Source organism: Sporobolomyces koalae (genome assembly GCF_050403365.1).
Source record: "Sporobolomyces koalae JCM15063 DNA, S_koalae_JCM15063T_v1_ctg21, whole genome shotgun sequence".
Lineage (NCBI taxonomy): Eukaryota > Fungi > Basidiomycota > Microbotryomycetes > Sporidiobolales > Sporidiobolaceae > Sporobolomyces > Sporobolomyces koalae.
The window spans coordinates 119,845-143,828 of NW_027481750.1; the positions used below are offsets into that span (position 1 = coordinate 119,845).

At 53.6% G+C, this 23,984-nt stretch overlaps 10 protein-coding genes across 10 annotated transcripts; 4 read left to right on the forward strand and 6 right to left on the reverse strand.

Moving 5' to 3' along the window:
- Positions 1-249: 249 nt before the first annotated feature.
- TMA19 (Tma19p) lies at positions 250-1,218 on the reverse strand (the record flags this gene model as incomplete). The annotated part of the gene is made up of 5 exons (XM_076679276.1): positions 250-331; positions 401-466; positions 528-740; positions 805-890; positions 1,162-1,218. 5 exons carry the CDS (start codon positions 1,216-1,218, stop codon positions 250-252), a joined length of 504 nt encoding a protein of 167 aa, XP_076533585.1.
- Positions 1,219-1,549: 331 nt separating this feature from the next.
- On the forward strand, positions 1,550-3,270 carry JCM15063_000108 (uncharacterized protein; the record flags this gene model as incomplete). Its single annotated transcript, XM_076679277.1, has 2 exons — positions 1,550-1,729; positions 1,789-3,270. 2 exons carry the CDS (start codon positions 1,550-1,552, stop codon positions 3,268-3,270), a joined length of 1,662 nt encoding a protein of 553 aa, XP_076533586.1.
- Positions 3,271-3,584: 314 nt separating this feature from the next.
- On the forward strand, positions 3,585-5,732 carry JCM15063_000109 (ubiquitin carboxyl-terminal hydrolase; the record flags this gene model as incomplete). The annotated part of the gene is made up of 5 exons (XM_076679278.1): positions 3,585-3,924; positions 3,983-4,047; positions 4,122-4,658; positions 4,729-5,106; positions 5,184-5,732. The coding sequence occupies 5 exons, from the start codon at positions 3,585-3,587 to the stop codon at positions 5,730-5,732; spliced, it is 1,869 nt and encodes a 622-aa protein (XP_076533587.1).
- A 152-nt stretch (positions 5,733-5,884) lies between these two features.
- JCM15063_000110 (exosome complex component RRP43) lies at positions 5,885-7,069 on the reverse strand (the record flags this gene model as incomplete). The annotated part of the gene is made up of 5 exons (XM_076679279.1): positions 5,885-6,110; positions 6,199-6,331; positions 6,399-6,641; positions 6,709-6,828; positions 6,898-7,069. 5 exons carry the CDS (start codon positions 7,067-7,069, stop codon positions 5,885-5,887), a joined length of 894 nt encoding a protein of 297 aa, XP_076533588.1.
- Positions 7,070-7,150: 81 nt separating this feature from the next.
- On the forward strand, positions 7,151-8,145 carry JCM15063_000111 (uncharacterized protein; the record flags this gene model as incomplete). The annotated part of the gene is made up of 4 exons (XM_076679280.1): positions 7,151-7,514; positions 7,579-7,592; positions 7,655-7,943; positions 8,027-8,145. The coding sequence occupies 4 exons, from the start codon at positions 7,151-7,153 to the stop codon at positions 8,143-8,145; spliced, it is 786 nt and encodes a 261-aa protein (XP_076533589.1).
- A 95-nt stretch (positions 8,146-8,240) lies between these two features.
- On the reverse strand, positions 8,241-9,020 carry JCM15063_000112 (uncharacterized protein; the record flags this gene model as incomplete). Its single annotated transcript, XM_076679281.1, has 1 exon — positions 8,241-9,020. One exon carries the CDS (start codon positions 9,018-9,020, stop codon positions 8,241-8,243), a length of 780 nt encoding a protein of 259 aa, XP_076533590.1.
- An 854-nt stretch (positions 9,021-9,874) lies between these two features.
- JCM15063_000113 (Rab family GTPase) lies at positions 9,875-11,226 on the reverse strand (the record flags this gene model as incomplete). Its single annotated transcript, XM_076679282.1, has 6 exons — positions 9,875-9,900; positions 10,145-10,274; positions 10,343-10,657; positions 10,721-10,818; positions 11,005-11,101; positions 11,209-11,226. The coding sequence occupies 6 exons, from the start codon at positions 11,224-11,226 to the stop codon at positions 9,875-9,877; spliced, it is 684 nt and encodes a 227-aa protein (XP_076533591.1).
- Positions 11,227-12,460: 1,234 nt separating this feature from the next.
- On the forward strand, positions 12,461-16,191 carry JCM15063_000114 (uncharacterized protein; the record flags this gene model as incomplete). Its single annotated transcript, XM_076679283.1, has 10 exons — positions 12,461-12,498; positions 12,644-12,710; positions 12,772-12,787; positions 12,856-12,872; positions 12,934-13,478; positions 13,553-14,499; positions 14,559-14,788; positions 14,860-15,073; positions 15,144-15,678; positions 15,768-16,191. 10 exons carry the CDS (start codon positions 12,461-12,463, stop codon positions 16,189-16,191), a joined length of 3,033 nt encoding a protein of 1,010 aa, XP_076533592.1.
- A 197-nt stretch (positions 16,192-16,388) lies between these two features.
- JCM15063_000115 (uncharacterized protein) lies at positions 16,389-19,976 on the reverse strand (the record flags this gene model as incomplete). The annotated part of the gene is made up of 14 exons (XM_076679284.1): positions 16,389-16,409; positions 16,536-16,742; positions 16,818-16,861; positions 16,935-16,997; positions 17,074-17,391; positions 17,457-18,038; positions 18,101-18,284; positions 18,352-18,445; positions 18,514-18,579; positions 18,640-18,748; positions 18,823-19,057; positions 19,118-19,171; positions 19,243-19,368; positions 19,473-19,976. 14 exons carry the CDS (start codon positions 19,974-19,976, stop codon positions 16,389-16,391), a joined length of 2,607 nt encoding a protein of 868 aa, XP_076533593.1.
- A 318-nt stretch (positions 19,977-20,294) lies between these two features.
- On the reverse strand, positions 20,295-23,889 carry JCM15063_000116 (alpha/beta fold hydrolase; the record flags this gene model as incomplete). Its single annotated transcript, XM_076679285.1, has 2 exons — positions 20,295-20,359; positions 20,454-23,889. 2 exons carry the CDS (start codon positions 23,887-23,889, stop codon positions 20,295-20,297), a joined length of 3,501 nt encoding a protein of 1,166 aa, XP_076533594.1.
- Between the last annotated feature and the right edge of the window lie 95 nt (positions 23,890-23,984).

Below are 23,984 nucleotides of genomic sequence, written 5' to 3' on the forward strand. Positions count from 1 at the left end.
AAAACGTGCAGGAAGCACGGCCGAGCGAACCCCCTATCCGAAGAGCCGAACCAAGAGTCGAATAAGGATGGCAAATAGAAACCACAGTAGCATACAGACCAAAAAAGGATGAAGGGAACTCTACAGGGACAACGCTCGCGAGGATTGGGGACAGCATGAGCCCTGAGGGGTGAGAACCAAAACTTCTTTCAGGGGGGAATTTTCCGCTTCCGGTTCGTTCCTCACGGGCTCCAAGGCTTTCTGTTCCACTTAGATCTTCTGCTCCTTCATTCCGTCCTTGAAGTAGGTCAGGTAGGGAGTGGTACCGTCCTCTCGGTAGTTGAGGAGGACACTAGAGAGCGATCAATGTTAACGCGATCAGCAACCAAGCGACAAGGAAAAATGACAGTAGGCTACTCACACCATGCCATCGGGGTCCATCGACTCTCCGCAGTAGAACTGGTAGTCCTTGAAGTTGGCAACGATCCTGAGCAAGTCGAGTCATGTCAGGACCTACTGCGTACGAACAATGCACACAAGAAACTCACTTCTTGGCGTAAGCAGCGGCAGCCTTCTCGAAGACGGGGACACGGTCAGGGTTGGACTCTTGGAGCTTGGCCTTGATGGTCTTCATGTAGCCCTTGAGGTAGGTGAGGTACGACTTCTTGTCGAACGAGGTCTCGGTGAGACGGAACGAGTGGACAATGTTGTTGACCGAGATCTCGCCCTCAGCGAGCTCCTCGGCAGCCTCCTCAGCCGAACTGTCGGAAAAGTAGTGGTCAACTTTCGGAAGTCGAGGCAACTGGGGAGTTATAGAGAGCTTACGCGTTCGCTCCAATGTCGACATCACCCTCCTTGATGGTGATCATCTGAGCGTCAACCTCGTAGACGACATCGTCGACTTCCTTGAGCTGTTCGACAAGAGAAAGAAGGCAACGTATCAGCTGTCTCGCATACATGACGCTGTGACCTTGATTGTCGAGCTGCCGCCCAGGTTCGCCCCATTGACGGTCCTGCAGGACAAGCGTGCTCTGCAGCCCACTCTATAACCACACATCGTTCCCGACGGTTCGACGCGTTCATCTGTGCAACAATCCAACCATTGTCCCCCCGCTCCACGCCAACATCCTCGTCTGTCCGACCGTCTAGCTTTGACAAACAGTGAGCAAAATTGTGCCTTACGTCGTAAGCGTCGGTGAGGAGCTCGTCGCCGGTGATGATGTCTTGGAAGAGAAGCATGGCGGAAAAGGTGGAAAAACTGGAAAAGACAGGAGCTCCCGGTTCAGCTCATCTGCGGACACTGGGCGCTCGCCTGCATGCTCGAGGGGTCTGGACTCACGTAGTGGTGACCTGGGGTGGGGAAAGAGAGCAAGAGCGGCCACGAGCTGGTTGCCAATGAAATCTTCGCGCCGATTTTCCCGACCTCTCCACGTCCGTCCCGCTACACCGCATACACGTCACGCCACCCACGACAAAGTCGATAGGCAGTCAGCAACAGGAACGAGGTCGACTATATTCGATTGCAGTATCGCGAGACACGACGCGAGTTTGATCACGCAACAACGCGGCGATGGGGATCCCGAGTCCGGCATACTACGACGACTTGTTTCTCACGAAATGCAAGCTCCTGTTGCAGGCCGCGCTGAACAATCCCAAGCGACGAGGGGGTCCGACGAGTTTTGAAGAGTTCGCCGTCGGTCTCGATGACAAGGACGAAAACACCGTCAGGATGTTCGAGATTCTCGTACAAGTGAGGATCCGATCCTTCGCCTGGTCCCGTCTACGCAATACTGAACGATGATCGTGCAGGAAACGGCGGTCCGGCGACCAAGAAAGGTTCCCGCTGTCCCGATCGCGTCGACCAGCAACACCGGCAGGAGAGCGAGACCTACACAGCAGCAACACGCGTCGTTATCGACGTCCGCAAGGGACAGTGCCGACCTTGACGCGTCGGACGAGACTGTTCAAGCGTCACAACCCCGGCGGTTCCCGATGCCGCCTGTTATCCATACCCGCATACGAGAAGCTCGCCCGAGACCAGTGCAGCTTGAAGGCCCAAATCGTGTCGTACTTACAGCGGCCTTCAGCCCGGGATCTCGTGATATTCGCCTCGATTCCGGAACAACCGCATTGGCGACGACGGCCTCGTCTGAACCAACTGAATCGAACACGAGGGCAGAAGATGTCGTACCTACGTACAATCCAAGCGATCGCCTGAGAGACATGGAGCAAAGATCTTTGTTTGGATTCGAGGGCCCGGAGCCTTCGTTTTCCGAGCTGCTCACCAGCGTCTCGGCCGCCGCTGTGGCTTCGGTCAGATCCTACAGCTCCGATATGATGCCTATGGACGCGCAGGCACCACCTGCGCTTTCCAACTCAGTCGTCGACCCTCTCTTTCCGTCAAACCGGCGCAATGTACCGGCCCTGTTGCCCGATCCTCCGACTTACTACGAACTGTGGGTCGCCATCTGCGGCGAGCCCGACACACCGTTTCCTGCCGACACGATCGACTCGTTCGACACGTTGCGCCTGCGACTCATGGCGAGCTCGATCCTGCGCGAACCTGGCGAGCTCATTGCTCGCGACGCCAACGAGCTTCTGATCGAGTTGCTCATACGGGACACCAACATCCTGGACAGGCTTCGCGAGGTGTATGCGCGTCGACTTGCAATTATCGACAGCGAGCAAACACGGGACCGTGAGGAGCACCGGTATCGTCAAGACCTCGAACAGAGACAATTCGGAGCGGCGTTGACCAGAGCGGAAGTTCAAAGGCGATACGATCAGTTCCCGATCATTCGCCACGTCGATCAACGACCGGGCTCCCGGATCTCGGAAGACGAGGACGACAGCGACGAAACGAGTTCGCCCCTCATGGAAGGCATCTGGAGGGCTGGGTTCGTCGAGCATGTCGGAGACGGTGGAGACGAGTTTGGGACCGAGGAGCCCTGGGCTCCGCGACAGTCGTTTTCAGCTTTCGCTCGTAGGAGGAGGGCGTTGACACGCGAGCGCGAGGGTGAAGGCACGACCGAAACCACAATCACCACTCAAGTGCCTGACGATACGGCGACCAGCGCCAGTGTTGACACGCCCGACACGTCGCACGCCGCATCGCCACTTCCTTCTTCATCGACCGCGACTGCATGTCCAGTTCATCCTCCTCGACCGCTCACTTCTGCAGATCGAGCAATGGCTGCCCTGCGTCAACAACGCGAGATTGCTCCTCTCCCTTCAACGTCGACATCGGGAATCGACTATTCCGAGCTGCCTGTGTGGCAGAGCATGCTCTGAGCTCATCACATTTCCCTGGGAGTTCACTTGACTCTCATGTACCTTCTATTCCATGTTCTTTGTTCTCGTATCTGTCCGTGCCCCCTCGTTGTTTCTACACTACGTCGTTACTTGCTCGCAAACCATATCGTTGATTCACCTCAATTTGCACAATCCGAGTATTTGCCATTACTCGTGAATTCGGCATGGGAATCCGCATGCCACTGCTACGTCGGAGGAAGCGAGCTATAGCTGGCGCGAGTTGCGCGTCTCGGTCGGCTTCTTTCACCTCTTTCCGTAATTTCCGTTGTGCCGCTTTCCTCGGGGACAATGGTATGAGCTCGCAGTACTCGCACAGGACGCCTCCGAAACCCGGCTTCGATCCCGAATCGCTCCAACCCTTGCTGTCGAGTGTCGCCCAACTCTTGGTCCTCGCATTGATCCTCGTCGTCTCGCTCTGGTCCCGCAATTCGTTCAAATCCTACTCGGAACTCGTGCAGATGGCGTTTGGCTCGATCTTGAGTGGAAGAGCGTTTGGAGCGAACAAAGTTGACTGGACTGCGACATCATCCTCATCAACCTCTTCGTCGGCGTCTCTTGGAGGAGGGAAAGGTTCGACGATCAGAAGGAGGTACGCAGACACGCAACAAGGTACAGAAGCGTGGAATTCATCCAGTGAGTCTCCCGAGTTTCCCACGCATCGTCCCGTACTAACGCAAAACTCTCGCGCTAGACCTCCATTTCCCGGGCCTGCTGAATGCAGCAGGCAACCTGTGCTTCCTCAACGCGACCCTCCAAGCGAGTCTGTCGTTATCGCTCTTTTTGTCTACCTGCGACTAACACTGCAATACCCCTATTTGCTCGGTATTCAGGCTCTCGCTTCACTGCCCACGCTCATCACGTACCTCGACTCGCTCTTGACGACTTCCGAGTCCCTTTCGTACGGGTTGCCAGTGACGTACGCGCTGTACGATACCCTGATCGCACTCAACACTCCTTCGACCTCGTCTCGCCCGCCTCCTCTGCGACCGGTTCAGCTCGCGAGCGCTCTCGCCGATTCGAGCCCAACGAGGAAACGGTTACTCGCGAGTAGCGAACAACAAGATGCACATGAATTGTGGGGGATGATCAGGGATGCTGTCGAGGAGGAAGCTCGCAAACTCGCTCACCTCGTCGAGCGTACTGAACGAGCGACTAGAGGCAGCGGGTTGAACGAGGTAGTCAAGCTCAAGAACGGGTTCAGGATTGAAACCGTGGTCGGGGACGCAAAGGGGAAAGGGAAACGAACGACGATGAACGATCCGTGGTTCTGGTTGAGGAGTCAGAGGGTCAAGTGTATGAATTGTGGATATGTTCGTGACACGAGACACGAGGCGGAAGAACTCTTGATGCTCAACGTGCCCCCAGTCGTCAGTTCCCTCTCTCTTCCTTTGATTTTGTCGTTCGGTATGTTGATATTGGGAAAACACGAACATCCAGTCGAGTTGCTCGCTGTACGATCTGTTGCAAGAATACACGAAAGCCGATTTGATCAGTGACTACGCTTGTCGCAAATGTTGCATGTTGGCCACTCTCGACAAATACAAACTCCAACGTGATCGACTAGCCGCTCCTGCCACCTCTTCTTCTTCTTCAACATCCTCTAGCACCGTCACTGGTGAGAACGGGAAGGGGAAAGATTCCAAGATGACGAATTCGAGAAAAGATCGTAAACGCAAGATTCAGAAACTGGTCGACAAGATTCAAACGGTGGTCGATGCTGGAGATTTCGAAAAATTGCTCGAACAAGGCGAAGCCGGGGCGATCAAGATGGAGAGAGCTTCGAGTGCCGCTGGCAAAAATGTCAACCTAGCCCGGGTACGTTTCTCTCTCTTTTCTCTCGCGGCATTTCACCCGGATTCTCGAGCTCATGGGGTTTTCTGAACTTCTCAAAGACTCCTGAAACGTTACTCGTTCATCTGAACCGATCTACACATTATGGATATTCGGGTCCGATCAAGAATTCCTGTCGAGTCGTGTTTCCAGAGTATCTCGATCTCGATCCATTCTGTGATCACCACGATCGTCACCAGCATCCGAACGAGATCGACAAGGGCAAGACAAAGACGTTGTACCGGTTGAGCTCGATGGTCGTTCATTACGGTAGTCACCATTTCGGACATTACGTTGCGTTTCGAAGGAGACCTCGTCCTCCACCAGCCAGCACCACGACAACACCGACTAGTTTGGACTCGACATTACCTGATTGGTACAGGATTTCAGACGAGACTGTACAAGTTTCGTCAATCGGGGAAGTCGTCAACAACAACCCGTTCTTGTTGTTCTACGAACGTCACGATCAGGAAGACCATCATCAACTCGACCTCTCTCAGACCTCGAGAGCAGCAGAAACCGTCACTTTGCCAAGAGTAGTCGAGAGTTGGAGAATCAGGGGAGGACAAGGGACAGTAGACGAGGGAGACCAGAGTAGAGCCGAACCTTGACAAACAAAACCTTTTTACTTTGTTGAACTTTTCTCAGGAAAACACACACACTCTCTCTCTCTCTCTCTCTCTCTCTCTCTCTTGCTCGGCAGAGATGCTATCACGAGATATGAGATGATGGGGTTTTTGTGTTTACAATCAAGTCAACAAAATCAAGTCAACAAGTGCTGCAACTCTTTCGCTCGAACCTGTGCGAGTTCGAGACACGTCTCCAACATCTTTCTCTGTCCTGCCACGACCGGTTCACCTGCTTGATAAACTCCCAACAATTTCGTCGAAGAAGAAGAAGAAGATGTCGAGGTGGTGGAATCGATCACGATCGTGATTCGAGTCGCAGACAATTCGTGTTCAAACAAGGTTGGATCAGGCAACAAATGTCTTTTTTTTTTTTCCAATCAATAGGGTATCGTCAGTTTGAACGAGATGAATGAAAAGGAGGGAGGGAGAATGAAAAGAGAGGAATTACCCATTGAAGTAGCCAAACGAGACGGCACAGGGTTGAGCGTCGAGTCGTATCCGGTGTCCTGGGTTCTCGGTCGAGATGGGTTCACATAGCGTCTCGTGCGTATCTTGGTCATACGTCGCTTGTGGCAGTCGCACTGCAACAAGAGATCCGGTTTATGAGCATTGGAATGCTTGACGGCATCGCAGACGATGGATACTGACGCGATCTCAGAGCGCCAAGCGAAGCCAACACGGCTGCATCCAATACACCGCCATCGTAGTTGAGACACACGAGGTCGAGGTAGACGACAAACGCAGACTTGGCAGGTTCGATACACAGAGATTCGAGGTCGACACAATTCTCGAGAATGTCGTGCAATCGGGAAGACACGACTTGAGATTCGTCTGAAGGGGGACCTGGTCTGAATTTCGAACTGCACAGGGAACTGAGGTCGATGTTGGGTACTGTTGTCATCACCGGTACGCAAGGGTTCAGTCACGAGTAAACTGGCCAAGACTGAGAGAGACGAACCGATGAATCCTTGGTACGGAGTTGCGAGGTCGGGTGGAGCAATCTCGAGCGTGATCCCACAGACGACGGTCGTGTTGCCTATCCGTACGAGAGCGGAACTAGGTGCAGTCGAGACGGAACCTGTTCCCAAGGTTGGAGGATCCAAGGTTTCAGTGCACTAGCCTCTCGCTATCGAGTCGGTGTACGTACCGAGATTGACGCTCGCTTCACGCCACACGTCGTCAGACTGGCCTACGGGCCGACCGTCGGGTCGAACGCGCTCATCGAGAAACTTGGTCAGGTACGGCCGAGGGTGTAACCGCTTGAACAGGGCCGGAGTCAGGGTCGAAGCGGCAGCTGAGCCTTCTGTCGGTGTCGACATGTCGCAAACAAGGTGTGAAAGGGGGGGAAAATCGAGAAGGGAGAGCGAGGGAAACTCATGTTTCATCATCTTCTGTTGTCCATGTCGAGCAAGAAGGAGCCCGCGTCGATCTACACGTCGTTACCGACACTGCCTCGAATTGCGTCGGCGTACGATCCCCTGCATTCGACCGCGAGTGACCGTGCGGCGGTTGCGCAACTCTCGACGCTCACTCAACACGGATCCGCTCAGTACCTCCTCGAACAGCACCTCGAGCACGAACACCTCGTCGAGCACAACAAGCGCAACTACCGCATCAAGTATGACCGCAAGCTGAGCAAGAAACGCCGTCGACTCGAACCCGCCGCTTCCGTCGACCTTGACCATGAACCGCATCCTCGCGCGCAGGAACCCGCAAAGAAGACAACGAAGCGTACAGTGATTGACCGCACCCCGTTGCCGCAAGGTGCGACATTTCCTCTCGAATCTCTGATGCACACCTCGCATACTGAACCTTCCTTTGGCCCCAGGTTACCCGTCTGGAGTCAGTCGTTTCTCGAGCATTATCAACCGAGTCGCGCAACTGATTGCGATTACTTGCTGCAGTCACTCTTGTCATCCCTGCATCTCTACGCAGCAGAGCATTACGCAGCTCACCACGCGCTCGTACCCGCGCTCACAACCACAACTCCACTCCTACCCCCGCAACTTTTGTCCCACTTCAACTCGGTCACCCAGTCCCTCAACGCCCACGAGGAACGTTTGCTGAAACAACCCAATCTCCCTCCGGACGACGTCAAACTTGTGAAACAGACCCGTACGAGGATCGGAGCCCGCAAACACGCTTGGACCAACGTCGAAAGGGCGTTTGAACCGAGTGCACTCGTCGCAATAGGTAAGAACCCCTCTGCTCTCTTGGACAGAATGTGTTTTCTGTACCCGTGCGTGAGGAGAAACTGACCTCGTTTTCATTCTCAGGCATGTTGACCGATTTGCTCGTGCAAGATGCTGCACAACAACCCGTACCTCCTGTATCCCTCGAACATTTCCTGCCTCCAGGGTTCGATCTACCCATCCCGCCGGCTGCCGAGACCTGATCATCCCCTGCGAAATTTCACCGAGTGTAACCCCTACCTATGTTGTTGTCTACCCTCAATTCGCCTTGCAATATGTGTCCTCGTCCTCCTAGATCTCAGAGTTCTCTCTCCCTCTTTCTCGAATCGAGCAAGAACCTCGGTACCAACCGTTTCTTGACTCCACCTGTAGCAGCTCTTCCTCCTCCTTCAATCGTCCGTCTTGATTGTTCTCGAGAACATTGTTGAGGCTGACGAGGAGGTTGAGTCGAGAGTTGGTACTGAGATTCAAACAAGTCTTGCAAATCAAAGAAATGTCGAGTTTGAGTAGGACTTGGTAAATTCCAAGCTCGTTTCCCATCATCAACCTCGAAGGATTCCAAGTTGTTCTTCTTCGTCGTCTTCGTTGTTGTTGTTGTCGAGTGGTTTTTAAAAGGATCGATCATATCTTCTTGTTCCTCTTGTAAGGTTTCGATCGGTTTTTGCTCGAGAGATGACAAGGTTGGATGAATAGCAAAAGTCGTCTGCTGAGCAAGAGGGACAGGTTCCGAAATCGAGATTGGAGAGATGGGTGAAGAGACACTCGAACTCGGTGACGAGGGGGAAAGGGCAGGACATGATGAATCGATCACTTTTGAACTGGTGTTGGGAAGACCAGCTTGAGCATTGTTACGAGACAACGAGAGTGGGATTGGAGGAGGTTTTCGAGTGGGGACTCGACGACGAATTGGAGGGAGTGGGAAATGGGGGATTACATCGAATGGTTCTTCGAACTGGGTTGGACTCGAGGATGGGAACATGATTGAAGGAGAGGGTAAAACCGGAGGAGTGATCGCGAGGGTCGATTCAAGCAGGGGTTCTAAGTCTTCTGCTCTTTCCTCGACGACCGGTAAGCGCATGATTAGAACGCGGCGATGTTGATACTCTGCGAGAGAAAGAGAGAGAGCAAGTCAACGAAAAGAAGAAAGCAGAAAAAAAGCATTCCTTTGTGCGCAAGAGTATGGTCCCGGAGTAATCGAGTTCGTACACTTGCTCACGTCTCCTGTTTCGATAAGATGCGGAAAGTCTCGACGTTTACCGAACGAAGGAAGAAAACGCCGACTCCCTTTGTTCTCCAAGCTTGGCCCCCTTTGTTCCCGTTTTGTCTCTGCGCCTTCTCGTGAATGCCTCCTGACGCTCAGATACACAGTGATTTCTTTTGGAGGTACAGAACAATGCAAACGCTACACTATGGGCCAGAGAACGGGATATGCTGCGTGAAAAAGTAAAGCACGGTCGGTGATTCTCTCGCGGGACCGACGATAGATGCTGTGGTTTGAAGGCATGACAACTGTGCTGGCGAGCGAAAAAAGTACGCCTTGAAAGGCTTCACAAGGGCGATGATGAGAAGGTGGCGGCTTGTAGGATCAAAAGTGGAACAGCAACAAAAGAAGAATGCACTCGCCGGGAATTGAACCCGGGGCCAGGCAAGACTGAATGGCAATGCCCGATTTTACCACTAAACCACAAGTGCTTCATGCGAGTTGAGTGAGTCTTATAATATATATACTATGATTTTGTTTCGCGAATCGCTGGCACTCGCAAGGGACTTCGGGGCGATTATCTGTGCGTTTCAAGCCCTGCAGCAATCATGATGATGCTGCGAGCTGATTCCGCTCTAGGGCGACCACGGGATTCGCTTCAACCCGACGAGTCGCTGACCGTCTGTCAACGAGAGACCCCAGGTCATGTTCGTTCCGATGTCGAGGTACAATTACATATGCTGTTCAGTATCGAACACTAAAGGACAAAAGTCAATCAGTCAGTCAGAAGGCGAATGGTACAGGGGAGGCAACTCACCTATCGAGTCAAGTACAATCCGACCAAGCTACAAGTTTCGCACGTGGACTTCTATCGACTCATGGGGGAAAAGGGGCAGTACAAAACAACAATGAAGAGAGAAGTGCAGGCGGGAGTTGGGGTATTGTCCGAGGGGACACATGATGCTCACTCAGGAGGATCTAGCAGCAGCTCCCTTTCGCACCATTTGCAGTCCCTCGAATGTCGAGGGATGGGATGATCGAGTTGCCACGGTAGTTGCCGTTCTTGGCAGCTTTCGCATCGAGGTTCTTGCGTTGAGTTTCGTGCACCAATCTCGTGATCGTGTTGAAAGCCTGTCACGATCAAAGTCCGCCCTTAGCTCTGGTCGACAAAAGACAGAGAGCGAGGGAAAGGAACCAACCTCCTCGACTCCTTGACCATTCTTGGCACTACATTCGACGTATCCGGCCAACCCTTCCTGTTTGACCCACTCTTCGGCTTCTTCCCTCGTCACTTCCCGTTTCTCTCCCGTACCGATCGTGTCGCCTTGGAGTTCGGTCGTGATGTCACCTTTGTTCCCAACGACGAGGATCAACAAATCTTCCTCTCCCCACGACCGGAGATCGTTCAACCACGACTTGAGGTTGTGAAACGATTGGTGACTTGTCAGAGAGAAACACAAGAGTGCACCTCCCGCGCCTCGATAGTAAGACCTCGTGATCGCTCGAAACGATTCCTGCAGCTCACAAACTGTCAGTTCTCCACAAAAAACACGGATTGAACCGAGGACGGTTTTTACCTGTCCTGCAGTGTCCCAGATTTGGAGTTTGATCTTTTTGCCAGCATCGGGACCTTCGGTCAAGGCGATCAAGCGGGATCCAAACTCGACGCCGATAGCTTTCGAAAGTAGAGTCGTTGTGTCAGCTTCTTCCGATCGCATCCAGTGAGCTAAGGGTTCGTGATGTAAAGAGTCATCGAGGATCGACTTTTTCAGATCTTTGCCGCTTCGTGATGTTCTCCGGTAGAGCCTTTCGAAAGAGTTTGGATCCAGACAGGACCATCGAGAGGGAGGGATGAACTCACTCGGTTCACTATGTTGCAAGAACCTGTCATCTGTCAATCGGACCAATAGACTTGATTTGCCAGTAGCTGCATCCCCGAGCAGGATCTGTTTCTGAATCTACAGGATCCCAACAGAGAGTCAAACACGGTGAGGTCAGGCGAAAGGGCAGATCGAGGAAACAGCATGACGTGAGCAGGAAGGGACAGGGAATCAGAGAGGCTTACAAAGCTCCATTCCGCCATTGCTGCGTGACGATAGACGATGCTATGAGCGCCGAGAGCGCGAGAGATACAGATGTGACGGTGTGGGGCTGTGATCGAAAGCCAGCTTTCGGAAGCGAGCGTCTTGCGGCATCTCAACTTCTTCTTCTTCTACAGGCAAGCTAGCACGAATTGATAGAGGAGGTCGTTAGCTCGCTCATGACGCGGCTAGAACGTGTCCGACTGCAATGAAAAACCTGCGAGGTCCGTCGAACGAGACCCGATCTGCTCGACTCTCTCGAACTCCGAAAGACTGTCTGATCGTGCCAGAAAGGTTCAGGCCAGGCGAGACGCAAGAAGGATTGCTGCTTCTACCACGCGCGGAGGCTACAGTCTCTTCTGAACGCTTTTCGGGTTTTTTCAACAGAACACTGCTCGAGTTTCAAAAATTCCTTTCTATTGCTCGACCCAACAAGAGACACTCTCAAAAGACCAGAGTGTGTGATTTAGTGTTGAGCTTCCGCAGGGGGAACGATCCATTCCTGACGTGGAAAATGAGAAGAGAGGGGTCAGATACTGTCGGTCAATATAAGTTCAATGGGAACTCACCGAGGCAGAGGCCTTGCCAGCATCCCACTTTTGGTACTTGAGGGTGACGACGCCACGCTTCTCGGCGGCAACTCGTTGCTCCTCCTTGAGGGCTTGACGAGTCGCACGAGCGGCAACTTGGACGTACTTGTTGAACCTGTCGAAAACGGCGAGCATATGACATTGCGAGCAAAAGTACCGAGGTTGTGCACACAGAGGGTCGCAGATGCCGAGGGAGAGTGTGATTTCGGGTTGAGGAGATCAAGCGATCCACGTTCAAAGCGACGCGAGAAAGGCGTTCGGAACGGCGGATGCCAGGGTGTAGGGAGTCGATAGCATCGAGTAGACAGTCACAAGAGGACGATCGAGCATTCGGAGCAGCGTGCGAGTACGCGAGAGAGTCGGGGGGAACAGGGACGAGATGATCAAGTGGTCGAGCAAGTCTGCCGTCAGTCGCCGCACTCACTCCGAACCAGAATCTGATTTGAGGAACACTCACGAGAGGACACCGCGCCACGACATGGTTCAGAGAGAGACGACTAGAGGGTGGTCAGGAAGTAGCGAGCAAGACGCAGTCGGTGCACTCGCAAGCAAATCAATTCGATTAGGATAGCTCTTGTAATCGAATTCCCCAACTGCTTGCAATTGCTGTGCATCCGGGCTTCTCGCCCACACGACTCTTGCGAGGATGCTCGGATGGTCCACCCAGCTCGGAAACAAGCTATTGTGAGCCCCTTGTCGCTGCACAGGGTTTCACGCGCGTATCCTTCCCCCACTCGCTTGCATTCGCATCATCCAACACTCGCCTACGCTCCGGCACTCGGACGGAACCGCTGACACTTGCCTGAATCATGTACGTGCATATGCGCAGTGGCCCTGATCCCAAACTCGATTTCCGCAAACCGGGCCAGGGAGGAGACTTGTTGGCAGGCTCGAGGGTCCGTTCCCTCCCTCCCTTCTCGTTCTCTCGCGCATGCTGACCCTCGATCGCTTCGACAGACCTTCGAGATTAATGGTGCGTCGGCTAATCTACCTCTTTAGGATTGATTGCTTTACTGAACCCCGCGTCATTCATGCCGCTAGACCCCTATTGGCACCAAGTATGCTCAGCCTTGCCCACTCGTCAAACCATCTCGCTGACAGTCGCTCTGCACTGAGTAGTACGTGACCTTGTTTGACTCGCCGTCCGATGTGCTCTACCTCCTCCCGAATGCGCTCCTCCTCAAGACCCTCCATTCAAACCCGCGTAACCTTGTTACCCTGCTCGAGTACACCTCGAATCGCTTGTTCGACTTGCTGCAACACCCTCTCTTCCCTCAGACGGAACCTTCGACTCGACGAGATCTTGGCAAAGAGTGCCTCAACTGCATCAGGGTCTTGACGAGGTTGATTCCACTCCTGCTCGGACCCCAGAATGGCGCCATCGATCACGTCGAGGAAGAGATCTTCTGGAAACGGTCCGGATCGAAATCCAAAGAGCCGACCCAACCCGTCGACGAGCCAGAAGGCCAGTTCGTCCTCGAAGACGACGAAGAAGACGATCAAGAGGCGGCTCGACCCGACGAGGATGCGACATCCTCACTTCGAGAGGGTCCCTGCCTCGCAGATCGACTCATCGCAACTTTGATCCACTTGCTGTTCGTTCCGGGGCTGACCTTGCCATCCGAGCACAAGCAAGATGACTCCGTCGTCAACTTCTCGATATGGTACGCACACAACGTTGCATCACGCTTCTAGTCCACAAGTGATTGTGCTGACGCCTCCTGTGACATACTCACAGGGAACCTGGAATTGCGCTGCCCTTCCCTACGAGTCCTTCGCCGTCGACCCCAAACTCGGTCATCGCGTGTCGATTCGAGATCCTACGACTCTTGACTGTCCTCGTCTCGCTCCCATCCCTGTTGACCTCACCGCACTCGTTCCCGTCGGTTCCGAATCGGTTCCGACATGTACTTGTGACGGGACAAGCACTCGAGCGTGCAGGGCTCGCTCCCGGACAAGACAAGAACATCATCCTATGCTTGCTGTGCAGCGTCATCAACACGGCGTGCCAAGCGGGCGCATACGACAATACTTGGTCAAGCGACGCAGGAGGAGGTCTAACCAGTCCTGGAGGTTTGGATGCAGGAGGATTGAGAGCGAGCGCTACGAGATTCGCGGTAGAAGCTGCCCGCAGGACTCAGGATGCGGCGTTTGCCGGAGCCGGCGCAGGTGGAACTGGATCGAATCACGCGAACTCAGGAGGTTCAGAAGATGTCAAATCCCTCCTGATCGGGACGTGCTTGCAATTCCTTGGAATCGTCATGATCGATCACGCACCCGAACCCTCGTCCGCACAAGTCGAATCGAACAACCTCTTTGGGTTCTATCTGTCGAAACTTCACCGACCACAGGATTTCTCGTTCTTGATGTCGGGTCTCCTCTCGCATGTCTACTCTGCGCTCGTTCCACCTTCGATCTTGCCCATCTCGTTTTCACTCCCGATTCCGAAAAACCCGCTCGACTCGAGCTCCACATCCGCGTCGACAGCATCCTCGGAGTCGGCGGTTCGGACGAAACCTTCGGGATGGACTGTCGAAGCTTTGACTGTCTTGTGGAGATTGATCGACGGGAACAAGAAATTCTCGACTTGGCTCGTCCGGGCACACAGTCAAGCGGGCAGTGGAAGGTGGGCAGAGGTTGTCGCCGTATTGGAAAGCGTCAAGAACGAATGGAGACAAGACGAGAGTGAGTCATCATTCCGGTTGTTCTAGTCGAGATTGTACTGATGCATTCTCAATGTCCAGCTCAACTTGGACTGGTGCGACTCGCATCGTTCTTGATCCAAACTCTAACAGCAGAAACTTCGACTCTGGCGCTACAAGATCCGTCTCATGCGATCGCGCTCAAGCAAGCCCTCAACAACCCTTTGCAAAGCACTATACACCACTCCAAGTGGAAAATGCTAGTCAAGCGCCAAATTGCAAGCGCGGGACTGATCGATGACGATTCTACTACGCTCATCGAGTTCCTGAGTGTATGTTTTTGACCACAGTCGCTCTCGACCTTGATCCTGAGTGTTGACATCTCTGATACTCTTGCGAATAGATGGGTGCTCATTCGCTCATCTTGTCTCCATCGTCCAACAAGTCGGGAAGGTTGTCGACCCTGTATCCTTCCATCGTACTCTCGATTGACAACCTCTCTCCATACATTGTCGAACTTGGGAACGAGGCGAGTACTCGACTCGTTAGGATCTGGCTCGCTTTCTCTGCCCCTTCATGGGTCCTCATGGAGGAAGGCAATCCTCGGTTACTCTATTGTCAGTCCAGTCGTTTCGTGGTACTCTCAAATGCTGAACTAATATCGCTCTCCTGATTATCGTGACACAGACTTGCTCGAGACGTTCAACAATATCGTCTACCATCATTTGGCGCTCAATTCTCGACTCTTGTACGCCCTCCTTCAAACGCACAAGCGATTCGAACTCTTGTCCCACTTCACACTCGAATTGGGCGTCTCTGAAGCTCGTCGGTTGCGTGCTGAACGACGCAAACGACAACAAGCTTCATCCCCACATCTGGAACCAGTTCGGGAAGGGCAAGAAACGACGGCCACGACTTTGTTGTCATCGCCGCCGGCGACGAAATCGTTCTCGACTTCGCCAAGATTGAGCATCTCTTCAACGTTCTCTACAAACTCTACTCCAGAGAGTCCAGTCACAGAAGAAGCGCCTTCGTTGTTGTCGGAGAAAGCGGCCGGCAAGAGAAGGGAGAGGAGTTTGAGCGCGTTGGGATCGGTCAACTTGTCTCAATTGAGTCTCAACATTGATTCGGGAACGAGTTCAGGGGTCGAAGATCCAGGACCGTTTGTAGGCAAGAATGGATTTGTACCTACAGAAACGTGGGTCGCGAGTTGGAGGGAAGGGTGAGTGTCCGATTCTTTCAAGTCTTTGAGTTTTCATGGGATTCATTTTGTCGCTAACAAAAAATGAAATCCTGCCGCGGAGAAAACAGTTTACCGCTCGATCCAATTCTCGTACTCTTGTCAGAATTGTCACCACAAATCTCGACCTGTCCCACTCGAACCACCGCGCTCGACGTCATCCTGACTCTCACTCCAGGACTCGTCCCGTTACTACCACCTGCCCCAACTCCGAAACCTCGCAGGTTCCTCCTGTCTCCACCTTTACAAACCTGGTTCGCCTCGACGTTGTACGGCAAAGTGTACTTGAATCACCTCGAATACTTTAGAGAAGTCGTTCCCGTTCAACTGTTTGGAGTACAAGAAGCACCTCAATCTCACTCGAGACGAGTCATGTCTGGAGGATTGGGGACGACTCTCGGACTCGATCAAGTCGGTAGGACGGTCGAGGAGGTTGGGGATCGAGTAGGAGCGCTCGCAAGAGGCGTGTTGGGTAGAGTAGGAGGTAGCAGATGATGCAAGACACAACACACAACTTTGGAGTCGCTTGTCTTCCTGACGATCTCTCCTTTCTTTCTATCCTTCTCTCGCAACATCAGTTCCCGGAGAGGCGTAAGAAGGGTTCGTCTGCAGGGTGTAGCGAATTGAAATAGAGTCATAGAAAGAGAACCGATTCTTTCTGTCGTTTTTTGTTTTCACTTGTTCCCCCTTAACTAATCGTAGAGATTCCAGCTCTAGTCAAAGACAAAACAAATTGTCGTTTCGTCAGTGACCAGGATTTTTCTCATTCACCGACGGGGAAAAGCCGTCTCGGAAGGATTGGTGAAAAAGCAATCAAAAGAACAAGAAAAATCACTCACCTCTCGCCATTTCCTGCCAGTCAATTGGTTCGCAGGTCCTTCGATTCCCCAAGCGCACATTCGGAAGAACCAAAACGTTCCAACGATGCTCGCAGCGACGAGTGCAAACACTCCTACTTTGGTGCGTTCGGTGAACCTTCGAGATTTGAACACAAAGTGATCGAGGAGTACTCCGACCATGAGCACGGAGAACCACAGCGTGGGTAGCTGTTGTTGCAAGAGAGGAGATTAGAGATTATACTTGATGACGACCTGGCAGGCGAGAGGGGCATAAACACGCACGTAGTGATGCAGATACGTGACACGTCCCATGATCAGGAAAGGAACTGCGTTTCCATGAAAGCAATCCCTAGGTCAGTCTACGATCGCAAGAGCAGAATGAGAGGGTCCAAGACTTGCGATAATGGAAAGCCCAACCACCGAAAGCGATCTTGCTGAGATACAAGAAATGGTTCCACTCGCCTGGCGGATCATAATAAGTTACTGGTCAGCCGGTGTCTCTTTGTGCCAGCTTGCTCGAAGAGCTCCAAATACACACCTGGAGCAAAGTCGTTGATCTTGCGTTGGAACCTCATCAGGTGCCACAAGAGTGTAAACACCCACACGAAGAGACTTGCACTTCCCATCCACCACACGATTGCATTTCCGACGAGGTAGTACTTGATCCCGAAATCTTGCCAGCCGTTCATGCGCATGCCGTTCCACAGGAACGGCCAATCGAATGGTTCGGAAGCGATCGTGTCCTCTTTGTCGGCATCGGGTACGAGCGCATTGTTGGAAGTCATCATGGCGACATTCAAATGCCAGAAGTCTCGTAGGAAGGGAGAGCGATACAGCTTTTGGTTTCCAGATGGCACTGTCGGCGTATCAGAGGGTCAGTCAGACTATACGTAATGTTGTTTGATGGACAAAAGAATGTACATCGATCGTTCCAGTGCGACTCGATGTTCCAGTACGTGTGCTCGTCCTTGGGGTTGTTCTCCTTCTCACAGCTAACCTCGACCTGTTTGAACCCCCACTGCGGCAACACTGCGTTCGCAGCGCGCAAGTAGCAACCACTGTTGAGATGACGGAACCGAAGCCTGGTCGAGAGCGAATGAATTCGATCGAATTTGGTACGGGCTCCTCTAAGGAAATCGTCGACGACCTCGATGGTCCAGTAATCGTTCGAGTCTCCGACAGTTGCGTTGCCGTAACAGGACACTTCGTTCGCAAGTTTCGATACGGGGGCAGCGATTGAGTGCGAGTGTAGGTTGCGACCGGTCGAGGTGTGTACGAGGCGCATCGTGTCGCCGTGTCGCAAATAGACGAGATCGCCATTCGGGTCAATCGCATCGGCCTCCCAAGTCGGAGTCAAGGTCCACTCGTTGTTCTCGTCCTTGTAGTGGTAGCATGTCACTTGCTGCTGTTGAGAACCGACAGGGTAGGTTTGAACGTGAGAGTGCAACAAGCCTCCTCCGTAACCCATGTTCTTGAGCGTAATTCGAGATCCGAAAGCAGGTTCTACCGACAACCATTTCACGTTAGGGTATAGAGAAAGGCGATGAGAACAGTGTGCCACGAACCAAGCGGATTTTGTGCAAAGTCGTTGCCACGCAAATGTGCCTGGAACAGACTACTCATCTGAGAGTCTCCAGGCCCAGAATGATTCAGGATTAAGAAGTGAATCTTGAACGAGAGCGCGTAGACGCAGAAGGGGATCACGATCAAGCAGAGGATGCGTGCGATCCAATGCCGGACGTAGGTTCTCTACGAGCCAGTCTGCTGGTCAGATTCTGATGGTTCAGACATTCAGACCAGACGGAATCATACTCACGAAGCTCATGCGTAGGTCTCCAAACTTGTTCCACAGATCCTCGATAGTGTAAATTCCGACGAGTGCGGTGACAAAGAGTCCGACCCATTTGACACTGGAATGTCACGACAGTGTCAGTTGAACAGTGCCGAAGTTTGTGAATTCAAAAGTCGAGTAGCTCACGAAGCGACACAGCCGATGGAAATACCGGTCAGGGTCAGGAAGATCCACCATTCCTCCTCAAAAGGTCTGCAGGAAGTATCAAAGGGTGAGCTCCGGAGTTATACAATTCGAGCGGGTGTGACTGACCTCCGTTGCTGGTTGTTGAAGCAGGCCAAGAAATAGACCGTTGTGAAAGTGAAGAAGAGGAGCATCGAGTCGAGCAGGATGAAGCGCGAGATCACAAGCCATGCGATATCTTGTGTGTTCAATCCAAGTCAATTTGGCCGATTTCTACTTGATAATAAAGGCTCGAAGAATGGTTGAACTCACCACACAGGACCATCAAAGTGACGACGTGTCTGCCCCATTTGCTCATGCGTAGCTCGACTGCTGTTCCCCAAGCAAGCGGCACCATGGCAATACCAGGTAGCGCCAACATGATTCGCATCGCTCGGAAGGGTACGTGATCGGGGTAGACCGCGCCCGAGGGAAAGTCGAACGATCCGTCGAACCCAGAGATCGCACCCGACAGTCCTACGAGCATTTTGCCCAATGGCGGATGCACCTATCCCGGGAGGAGAACAGTCAGTGCGCAGCCTTGTGGAGAGCTTAAGACTAAGCTCACATCGAAGAAGAATGTCCGGTTCAAGTAGTAAGCACCGAATTTCCCAAAATGAGCCTGCGGGACCTCCAAGAATGAGTTTCTGGGGCTCGCTCGCGAAAGGAATAAGAGCTAGTGTAGCAACTCGCCTCGTCCCAGACGACCGTATTGTTTGCTCCGATTCGATACAGTCGCGTAAATAGCGCAAGAATTGTGTACACGATGAGCGGGATCTGGGCTCGCAAGTCTGCCACCACTTCTCGCAATACGGCACTCTGTATTCAGAAAATTGAGTCGTCAGAGTGAAACAGGGACGAAAGAAAGCGTCAACGCTTAGAGAAATGGTGCAGGAGCACCGCCACGATCGAAAAAGACTGACCCAGGTGACTTTGCTCGGTTCTTTGATCATCTGATCCCACTTGTTCTTTGGCCTCGTCGTACCTGTCTTTCCCCCTGTAGGACCGTCTGAACCTCCATTTGCGAGAAACTGTTGACGAGTTTCTGGGATCCTGCCTTCCATGCCAATCCCACTCGAAGGCCATTGTCCCAATTCCTTCTCTGCCTTGCCCTGTTTCGTTGCATGTTCATCATCATGTTTGTCCTCGTCTCGATCGAACAAGAGGTCCGAATCGGTGGTGCCATTGTCGACGATTCCAGGACCGCGGCGACGCGCGGTTGAACTGTCGATCACCTGCATCGGGTCTCGTTCGTTCCCACGTGCCGAGTACAGTGGCAACCCTTGAGGTCGGGGCGCGTACCGGTCGAACGAAGGTGAAGGAGGTGAAGGACTACGAGATCGAGAGGAAGGTGCGCGTTGTTGCTGCTGAACGTTAAGGGGTGACAACGAACTGGACGAAGGACTCGATGGCCGTCGGAAGGTCATCAAGGGCCGTCGAAAGATTCCGTCAGGGTCAAGCTTGTTCAGTCGCCGAGCACACAAGGGAGACGTGGTCGGTCTTCTGCGATGAAAGTTACTGCGCCTGCGAATCACCGCCGGCCGGTGACTGACACGTTATTTCCCGTCGCGTCGACCAAAGATCGAGCATTTTTTTTTTCTCATTCGCGTCGCCTCAAGAATTACCAGGAAGGGACAGTGTTACGACAACAGATGATGCTACGGTCAGAAAACGCTCAGCAGAAAAAGGAGAAAACGTCCACCGCTCAACTCCGCGGTAGTATGGGACCGGAAAAGAATGTCTAGCTATGTCCTGCAACTCGCGACCTCGTTCGAGATACTCTCGAGGACTTCAAACATGACCTGATGATCTGTTTTCGAGAGAGAGAGAGTTCCAAAAACATTTGTTGATGAGCTAACCGCGCGCTTTGACGAGAGAGGGACAAAGAGATGAAACCCTCTTACTAGTCATCATGTTGTGATCCGCCCCCTTGACCACCTGAACCGTGCACCGATCAATCTCAGTCTCCAACCACCTGACGCTCGATTCGCTGATTCGGTCGTCTCGATCCCCATACCACACTCGAACCGGGTTCGACATGTCCTTGTACGCGAGCGCAGGTTGAAGCGACTGAGCGTTGCGATCGAGTAGGACGAGCAAGTCCGAAGTCGAACCCGAGAGCGATTCGGCATGTGACGCTCGCAAGAGTCCCGAAATCAACAAGTCGGGCGAGATGGAACTTCGAGTGGTAGGAGGTGGAGTCGAGAACGAGGTCGGTGAAGCCGGTGAGAGTAACGAAGACGATACCGAGCTAGGGCGGACGACATGCAAAGGTTGTAAAGAGAGAGCAGGAGAAGGCGATCTTTCGCTCAACCCTTTGATCGAAGCAGAAGTTGGGGTCGAAGGTAGAGTCGATCCAGACGCCCGCACTGTCGGGCTCGAGATCAGGGGAGGTGGCGGCGTCGAAGTTGAACGTGCATTGACCAAGAAAGACGACGTTCTCCTGCCGATCGAGTTGGGCGTCCTCGACGAGGGCACGTTATCGTCACTGGGCAGGCTCGTATCCGTTTTGCCGCTTCCAAAGATTCCACCGAGGAACGATTTGCCGTTGACCGACAAACTCGGTTTCCGCTTCGGAGTCGTCAAAGCGCTGCTACGTTTGACTGGAGTTGACACGTTGGAAGGACCTGCCAATCGGATTCCGCCGTCGGGATACATTTTCTCGAGTTTGTCGAGGTCCCCTCCGACGATTCCAAGTGACGCGAACGAGTCCCTCCGGACCTCCCGTGCAGGGGTTGTTTCCTCGGAGGACCCCGGCGCCGATGCCGAAGACGATTTTTCTCCATCTTCGACCGGTCCTTTGCCCAACCTCCATCCCTGGATTTTCCATTCGGCAGCCTGAGCGGTTTTGAGGACCCCGGAAGGCACATACTTGAGGTACTTGTACATGCCCGCAAGACTGTCTGCGTTCAGACCTCCTTGAGAACCCATAACCCACGGGGCCAACAGGTGAACGGTACCGTAAACTCGGGGTCTCGACGCTTCGCTCAAGGCAGACGCGATCGCGTACGGTGCTCCTGCCGAATGGGCCAAAATCGAGTACCGTTCGAGTTCGAGGTGATCTTGGACGAGCTCGTCCACGACCGTAGCCCATTCACGAACACCTCGTTGAGAATCGGGTACAGCGGTCGTTTTGCCCAATCCCCAACGATCGATGCAGATGAGGCGTAGGTTGAAGATCTCGGCCAACTCGTCATACAATGCTAGGATGTACCGAACCGAACCGAGTCCGAGAAAGATCAGGACTGGGTGTCCAGTAGGCGATCCGACATCGGACAGCGAAACGGTGAGACCCGAATTGGGTGCGCGGTTTAGCGTGACGAGTCGAGTGAGTCGAGGGGACTTGAGCAAAGCTGTGAGCTCCTGAGAGCCAGTAATTGGGGAAGCAGGAGCAACCGGCTCGATACTCGGGTTAGGGGAGCTTGAGCGGGGTGAAGGAGATTGTTGCACAATCGATCTGCTGGACGAGGTGACGGAAAGTGTGTCGGCAGTCTTCGAAAGTGAGGAATCGAGATTGGCGTTTGAAGGCTCTCGTGCGCTGATCAGACTAGGCGAGAGTGGAATCGAGCCAGACGAGAAGACGGAAGATTCTCTACGGTTGCTGATCTCTCTCGAGCGAGGTAGGCGGTCCGCAGAAGAGACACTGTCCCTCTCGGACGCTGACGAGATGTGACTGAGCTGCCTCGATCGGCTACCAGCAGGAAAAGATGCCGTTACTGGAGTGGTCGAAGGCGAAGGCTTGATCCTGTTCAGGTAGCTCGATCCTGCGTGTTCGGCAATGATCTCGTCGATCGATTTGATCTTGACGCGTTCCCAAGTGGGAGTCGGTGGCAGCGGGAATGGAACGTATGGCAAAAGATGTTGATCTTGGGACGAGGCTGAGGTACCTGTTGCGAAGGAGGCAGGAGATAATGGGCGTTGTTGATCGAGCGTCGCGGGTGGAGACAGGGGCGTTGGATACTGGTACTCGTCGAGTGACGGGTCTTTTCTAGGTTGCTGAATCGAGAGACCTGCAACTGAAGATCTGCGCCGTTCGAGGATCCCTTTGACTTCGTTGCCAACTCCGAGCGCTTTGTAACCCCGAACGATGTCGTCGATACTCTTGACTTGACCGGTATCCCGCGTACCGCTTCCGATCGACGAGCCTGGTCCGCTCGAGCCGTAGCTAGATGCTTTGAGGGTATCATCTCGCTCCATTCCCGGCGCTCTCATCCTTGCCACGAGGTCATCCTCCTCTTGAATCACCGGTGGCTGAGGAGGCAGAGGTGGAGGGCCGACTGCGGTCATGCTCGCGAAACTGGCATCCGACGTCGCACTCTCGGTTCTCGAACGATCTTGTTCGCTCGCGCCGTTGCTGCTGTCACTCGTGCTCTCGGTCCTGCCTCGCTCTCTCCTCTTGCGTTCTTCCTCCATCCTCCTACGTCGTTCAATCACACCTTCTTTCTCTCGGTTCAGTTCTCGCACGACTTGGTCCACCTCTGAAGTTTTGACGAGTCGGGGTGCGAAAATCGCAGAGATGGACGCAAGTTCTTCGTCGTCATCCTTGTCGAGATCTGATTCAGACGATGACGAGTCGAACGTCGAGCGAGTGGGCGACACGATCGGTGATCCGGAAGCTTTCGAGGGAAAGATGGTGGACATGCGAGCGCTGCGACTAGACCTGACGCTCCTGCGCGAGCTCGTGGTCGAGTGAGGCGATCGTGGAGTCCGAGGAGGCTCGTCGGCGAGAAACTCCGAGATTGCATCGAGGTTCGAAGCGTTGGTATTTACGGACGAGGCGTACGACGGGTCTCTCGACCTGGGTGAACGTGGCGATGCTCTCACTGGAGACGAGGGGTAATCGAGTGAAGACTGGCGCACAGGGTGATCGACAGCTGCAGTGCGCATCGATCGAGGAGTCTCGTAGAGCGAACTGCCGAGCATCGACTCGGTCGTGATGGAGGAAGAACTCGAGGTGGTACGCTGACCGAGTCGCGGACGAGGCGGAGTGGTGGGAGGTTCGAGGTTGAGCAATTTGCTGCCTTCCCACTGTGCGCGACGTTCTGCTTCTTTTGCCCTCGCGCTGAGCTGTTTGATGGCATCCTGGTCGAGGTCTGATACGGCGCTGCTCCTGCGTCTCGCGACTGGGGAAAGCGGAACCGAGCCAGAGACGTAGTGTGGGATCGACAATTGACTCGAAGTCGAACGGGGCAGCGTTGGTGCCGAAGGAATCGAGGTTGGGCCCGTATAGCTCGAAGTGCGGCGGGACGAAGACGTCGACGGCGACGAGGGCGACGACGGGTCCTTTGCGACCGGTGGAGCGCGGTCATGATCAGGTGGAAAGTAGCTCGTGACCGGCATGATCTGTTCGGGACTAGCGGCATCAGCAAAGGAGCGGCAAGTGCGAACGGAGACGAGGGGGTTTCCGGAAACAGGGGAACGCTGCTCGCGGCGTG